This window comes from Prosopis cineraria, unplaced genomic scaffold (genome assembly GCF_029017545.1).
Source record: "Prosopis cineraria cultivar Desert tree isolate PC_DT_omini unplaced genomic scaffold, ASM2901754v1 PC1520, whole genome shotgun sequence".
NCBI classification, from domain to species: Eukaryota; Viridiplantae; Streptophyta; class Magnoliopsida; order Fabales; family Fabaceae; genus Prosopis; species Prosopis cineraria.
Genome location: NW_026556845.1, coordinates 1 through 6765, shown reverse-complemented (window position 1 = coordinate 6765; position 6765 = coordinate 1). Strand labels below are relative to the sequence as shown.

At 39.4% G+C, this 6765-nt stretch overlaps 1 protein-coding gene and 1 pseudogene across 1 annotated transcript; both read right to left on the bottom strand.

Annotated features, from left to right (window-relative positions):
* Positions 1-817: 817 nt before the first annotated feature.
* Positions 818-2562, bottom strand: LOC129300288 (pectate lyase-like). Its single transcript, XM_054938852.1, has 3 exons — positions 2369-2562; positions 1616-2279; positions 818-1534 (listed from the first exon to the last, which is right to left on the bottom strand). The coding sequence occupies exons 1-3, from the start codon at positions 2557-2559 to the stop codon at positions 1073-1075; spliced, it is 1317 nt and encodes a 438-aa protein (XP_054794827.1). The 5' UTR covers positions 2560-2562; the 3' UTR covers positions 818-1072.
* A 2273-nt stretch (positions 2563-4835) lies between these two features.
* On the bottom strand, positions 4836-6272 carry LOC129300290 (pectate lyase-like; annotated as a pseudogene).
* Positions 6273-6765: the final 493 nt, after the last annotated feature.

The following is a 6765-nucleotide window of genomic DNA, read 5'->3' as shown; positions in this document are numbered from 1 at the left end:
CTTCAGCTCCTGCTATGCGCAATCTGGCTATTTCGACGAGACTAGCAATATTGTTGATTCTGGTAATGTTTTTCATATTTTGCATATTAATTCTACCAATTACATTCGCTCTTATGTCCCCCTCATTATTTTATGGATTGTTTCAGATATTTCAGGCGTGACTGAAGAGAAAGATGATATGAACATTGATTAATGCGCGTTTATTGGTCTTATATATGGTTTATTTAGATTTTTTTTTTATCTTACGATTTTATCTGCAATGTGAAACTTTGTCAAAACTTAAGATTTGGACATGATATGATATCACTAACTTGATTTTGAGAATATGCATTGCTACTGGGAAATTTAGCTGAAGCAATATCATGAGCCATAAGCTCATGCAGATTTCTTTTTAGCCATTTCTCAAGCGTTTTGTTATTATGAGTTATTACTATTGCTTGCTGCCATCTGAAAAGGACAAATGACTACATATAAAAAAAACGAGGGGAAGAAAGGTAGTTGGGTTAGTTATTTTTGTACCATTGTATGCCCTATGATAATATATAGAATTGCATCGAATGCTTTGAACATCAAAGGCTAAACTAACAGAAAGGTTATGCATATAATAAAATGGATGGAACATTTTTTCTGAATTATATTTCTGTTTAAATCTTAAGCAACGTCATCATATAGTATCTGTAGAAATTATGAGGATGACAAGGACTTAATAGTATTCAAAAATGAAATTGAACTTTAAAAGTAATTGTTATTAAATTAACAAATTAATATCTTACATAACTATACAACATGTCATATATGACATGACATCCTACTAAAAACGAGGTGCTTCAAGTGCTATCACTCTAAAGCAATAGGTTCCTCTAAAACAAAGTTCTTGTGAATAATATTACATGGAGAATTTCAAACTAAACAACGCTACTCAAAGAAAATGACATATTGCTACTGGTGAAGGCGGCATTAGTGTCAGCTTCAAGTGATCATAAAAGCGAAACATCCCATCGAAGCTAGCTAGAGAATTCATCTAACTATTTTTTTCTTGTTTCACACTTGAAAAATGACGAACAATTAAAGACTAACAAGGCTTACCAGGCCTGCACCTGAGCGCACCCGAATATCGTGCAAGCAACGGAGCTTCAATCCCAGGTCTCGGCGTGATTAAGCTCCCTCTATCGATGGAAGTTATCGGCCTTCCCGATTGAACGAAAATGGCGCCGTTATCCAACTGGTCATTCTCCGACTGCCATTGCCAGTCTTTCCACACTGCTGGCGGCGTCCCCACCCTATTCGTAATCTCCTTCGTCGCATCGTTGTTCGGAGCAATGAATCGGTTTCCTTGGCTCAGTATAGTGGGGTTCGAGCTTCCTCCGATGGCGTACATTATCCAGTGAGTGTAGTCGTTGTTCACCACGTGGAAGAACCCGTATCTGCATCTCGGCATCCTCTGTATCAATCCGTTCCCGAAGTGGTTGAACGCCACCGTTATCTGCATCACCTTGTCCTGATGATACACCTCACCACCTCCGAACAGCATCACCTGCATTTATTATTTTTTTGTCTCATTAAATATTATAGTTAATTACAATCAGGCAATTGATTTGATTGATTACGTGCGTACATCGTTGTGTCTGGTCAAGTGGCAATTTGAGACGGTAACGCCGGTGGAACCCATGATGACGTCGATGAGGCCGTCCTCGGCGTTGGCGAGGGAAATATGATCAATCCAAATATTGGTGGCCCCGAAGAGGCCGATGGCATCGCCGTCACTTCTGGTTCTCACAGAGATATGATCCACGGAGTCCCTTATCGTGCCACCCGCCTTAGGTTTGATGTTGCGAATGCGAAGGTTGTGGATGATGACGTTATTGACGAACTGCAAAGTGATGCCCCCGCCATTTCTGATCTGAACATTGGCTCCGCGACCGTCGATGGTCTTGTCCGATGACACCATCAACTCCTCCTTCAACTTGATCACCATGCTGCGGGAGAATATGATCCAGAGAGGCCCCTTCTGGATCACCCCGTGCCTCAGAGTTCCGGGTTTCGGGTTAACCATGTCGAGATCGGAATCATCCGTGACGACGTAGATCCTACCACCCAACCCTCCGGTGGCCTTGCGGCCGAAACCCATGGCGCATTCGGCTAACCTAAATCTATTCTTCTCCCAATTTGGGTCGCATCTCCAGCATCGGTCTATTGGGTTGGTGGCCTTGCATTTCTCCCTGTGATTCTTGTTCTCCCTCAGGTCCCTCCCTCTGCTGCTGTTGGCATCATCCATCGCTCTGCATCAAACAAAGCAATTAAGAGGTTTATGTACTGAGAGATAACATTGTAAAATCTTCACAGAATTATCAAGAGATTGATCACATACAGATGAACGTGCATGTTAAGCTCGGACGTGACGTTTAAAGGATCGGCCTCGTAGGCTTCGAGAGCTGCTCTGCGGGCTTGCGTTGCTTTTTCTTGGAGATACTCATCAACCTCTCCAATGTTAGCCTCGAGGCATGGAATTGTAATGGCCAATAATGCGACGACTAACGATACTGTAATTCTAAGTGCCATTTCTTTTTCCATGCCTTTCTATTTTTGTTTTTTTATTAATTAATAATAATAATCTATTGTTCTGAGGGGTTTTCTGGGCTTTCCTGATTGCTGTTTTGAATTCCTCCCCTGGAAGTGCAAGGATTCATCTGTATTTATAGATTGAGGGACGGAGGGCTTGACTATTTTTTAGTTGGCTTAAAAGCGTGAATGGCTATGGCTCTCACAATTGTCTTGTAAAGTTACTCGTGTACATGTACATAGGTGGAGATGGAAAAGAAGAAAAATTAGGTGAAAGGTTTGTTTTTATTCACACAAATTAAAGGTAGAAGAAAGGAGTGGTTATTTCTTCATCGTACCCCAAGTTTCTCTCGGGGTCCAAAACAGTCCAAGTAGAGAAGAGAGAGATTTAATTTGTTACCTCGTGGAACCCCTCCTTGTCTCGGAGGAAAGCGTTATTCTCTCACTAAACTATTAATTACTTTAGAAACTTATTTGTATGTATAAAATAAATTAATGAAATATAACTCATCATAAATCTAAAACATAAAAAAAAAAAAAATGAATTGCAAGGGCGGATACGATAATAGATAAAAGGCTTGTGAAATGGTCGACCATGGTGCTTCTGTTGCCTGAGTTCCTTTTCAGAGTAGTTGTTAATTCCCAGAGTTGTTCTGTTGTCTATAGAGAAGGAAAAATGGAGTGATGCAAATAAAAGGATGGGGCAAAAATCCGCAACCCTTGAACGTAGTTTCAGGTCCGACGGTGCCTGACAATGCAATGATTAAAACTAGAGCCTTCGCCTTCTGATCTGTGATCCTGCTTCCATTCAAGTCGTAGCTTTTAGTTATTGGCAAAATGGTGCATCTGACATAGACCTAAGACACGTGTATCATATTATTATCATTATTTTGTTTTCCAAATTGCGAAGTAAACTAGCTGGGATATTGTGAAAGGTTCAATTATCATTTACTCTCTTCGTTTAAAAATATAAAATATTTTTAATTAAATTTTATCTAACAATAAAATAATTATTTATTTTTAAATTAATTTTATTCTTTTTATATGTATTCTTATTTAATAAAGTATTTCACTCTAAAAAAATATAAAGTCATCTATTTAATAGAATTATTTTTTAAAAAAAAATAATTATATTTTAAAAGATTAAAAATATCTTATATTTTTTAAATATTTAATTTTTAAAAAATATTTTATATTTTTAAATGAAAGGAGTATTCAATTTAAGGTTCCTCTCCTTTCAAATATTCTTTTTGTTCAATCCAGTTTTGGTGTTTGATGATTAGTGATTGATACAGTTTCATGCATGCCAAAGTTTTAATAATATTAATCAAGAGAATCGTTTGCTACGAATAATTGTGTCCGTTAATATTCCTGTTCGAAAAGTCGACGATCTTCCACTTATATTACGATCCTTGTGTGGCTGATGGACTGATGATGAAAGGCAAGTTCAAGTACGAAGTTCTCTGAATTTGGACAACTATGTGGGAGTTTAAGGGTAACGGCAGAGAAGTTAGGAGTAGTAGTGATCGAACATCGCCCTGGTGGTACCAAACCACCAAATCACGTTAATCATAATAATTAAAAAAAATCTATATATAGTAAATTAAATATCCAAGCTGACTTACTTCTTATAATATGAACGTAACTTGTTAATCTGCAGTGTCATTTGCAAATTAAAATGCTTGAAAGTTAATAATTAAATGTAAATATTATTAATGTATTTCATAATATAAATTTAGTTTTTTTTATAGCAATTGAATTCTCAGTTTTAGTTTTTATCATATCATCTGTATGTTTGTGTGTGTGCCGGACATTTACTATGGTCTATTTAGCACATAAATTGATAATGTATTTTAAGAATAAGAACTTTTTGCAAAGAATTCTCTCCAATCATATCATTAATTATTCACTTGAAATTGAAATGGATAAAAAATTATTTGGTCCTTTCTCATTAAACGGATAACGCACCGTTTCGGAAAAGGTTGGAATAATAAATAATTTTTAACGAAAACAAAAAAACTAGCATTACTTTACAAATGAGAATTATGAATTTGACCTGCAGCGTACAAAGTACATGGAAAATACGCTAGAATCACAAAAATGGTTACGCTAATTGTAAACAAAGATAAATAAATACATTCGTTTCAAAATAAAACAGACGGAGCTTTTTTAAAATAAAAACTTCAACTAGTGCTGTGAGTCTAAAGCTCCCATTGGTCCTAGCTAGAGGATTAATCCTATCTGTTTGTTCATTTTCTTCAAACAAAGATAATATACTAACAAGGGTGCCGACCTTGCACTGATCTGACCCGAAAAGCGCGCAAGTTCGGGAGCTTCAATCCCTGGTCTGGTGGTATCAAACCCTCTTTGTCGAATTTAGATTCAGTTATAGGTGTTCCCGACGGTACAAAAAAAGCTCGTTCACAAACTCGTCATGCTCCGTCTGCCACCGCCAGTTTTTCCACGCCGATTCCGGCGCACTCACTCTGTTTGACAACCTGCTTCGCTGCTTCGTTGTTCGGAGCACTGAACCGGTTTTCCTTGGCTGAGTATGGTCGGATTCGCCGTTCCTCCGATGGGCGTACATTATCCAGTTTATGGTAGTCGTTGTTCACCACGTGGAACCACCCATGTCTGCACCTCGGCATCCTCTGTATCAATCCGTTCCCAAAGTGGTTGAACGCCACCGTTACTGCATCACCCTGTCCTGTTGATACACGTCTCCTGCTCCAAACAGCATCACCTGCATTTATTTCTTCTACCTTGTTAACGAATGAATTCGTTTCCTTCATTTATCATGTCGTGTTGAAGAAGCAAGTAATAGTTACTTACATCGTTGTGTCTCGTCATGTGGCAATTTGATTGGTAATGGTAAATGGCGGTGGAACCCATGATGGCGTCGACTAGCCCGTCGTCGGCGTTGGACATCGAGATGTGATCGATCCAGACGTTGGTGGATCCAAGATGCTGATGGCATCGCCATCGCTTCTGGTTCTCAACCCGACATGGTCCGGAGCATCCCTCACCAGACCTCCCTTCTTTGCTTTGATATTGCGAATGCGAAGATTGTGGATGATGACGTTCTTCACGAATTGCAGGGTGAGGCAGCCCGCCCACCGCTTTTTATGTGAATATTGGCTCCTCGTCCATCGATTGTCTTGTCGGAATTCACCAGCAACTCCTGTTTCAGCTTAATCACCATGCTGTGCGCAAATATGATCCACAATGGCTCCTTCTGGATCGCCGCGTACCTCAGAGTTCCCGGTTTCGGGTTAGCTACATCGACGTCGGAAGAATCTGTGACGACATAGATCTTACCGCCCAACCCGCCGGTGGTCTTGCGGCCGAAACCCATGGCACATTCGGCTAGCTTAAAGCGATTCTTCTCCCAGTCTTTGTCGCATCTCCAGCATCGATCGATTGGGTTGGTGGTCAAGCACGGTCCTTTGTGTCTCTTCTCGCTCAAGTCCCTCCCTCTACTGCTGTTTTTGCGGCCTATTCATCGCTGCTCATCCATTCATTACGTGTTATTGTGAAAACTAAAGAAAACCCTAAATTTTCCACATTCAAAAGCTTACGTACAAGAGCTTACGTACAGATGGACATGCATATTGAGCTCTGACGTGACCTTCAAGGGTTAGGTTCGTATGCTTCAAGAGCCACTCTCCGGGCCTGCTTAGCTTTTTCTCGGAGATAATCGTCAAAATCTCCATGTTAGCGTCGACGAGGCATGGAACAGTAATGGCCAATGGCCATTAAAACAATAACGTAACTCTAGCTGCACTTTCTGTCATTATCTTTCCATGCCTTCGTTGTTGTTAATTTGATCATATTTTTTGAGACTAAGAGGTGTTTGCTTTCCTTATTAATTGCGCGGCTTTTTTATCAATTAAGTATAGAATTCCTAATTATGGATGGAGCATTAGAAGCATGTTACTATTTTTTGTTGGCTTAAATTTATCACGGATAAGATCCCCACAAGTTTGTATTAGTGTACGTACAGTTATCCTTATTTTTCGAGAGCGACAGGTCGGTACGTAATGAATCTTCCACTTTCACGCGCGAGTTTCCCCAAACGAATCACAAAAGGAATCGTCTCTACTGCTCAATTGAGAAGAAAATCTAAAGATGAAGCCGAGGGGGGAAAAGAATCAGATACAGGCAGAAGAAAAATCATCATTCAAATGCTAAACTAGAGTCTGACTT

Coding starts and splice junctions, on each gene's coding strand:
- LOC129300288 (XM_054938852.1), bottom strand. CDS start 2,559: ATGGCACTTAGAATTACAGTATCGTTAGTCGTCGCATTATTGGCCATT. Junction 2,280..2,368: donor CTTAACATGCACGTTCATCT/GTATGTGATCAA, acceptor TGTTTGATGCAG/AGCGATGGATGATGCCAACA. Junction 1,535..1,615: donor ACTTGACCAGACACAACGAT/GTACGCACGTAA, acceptor TAATAAATGCAG/GTGATGCTGTTCGGAGGTGG.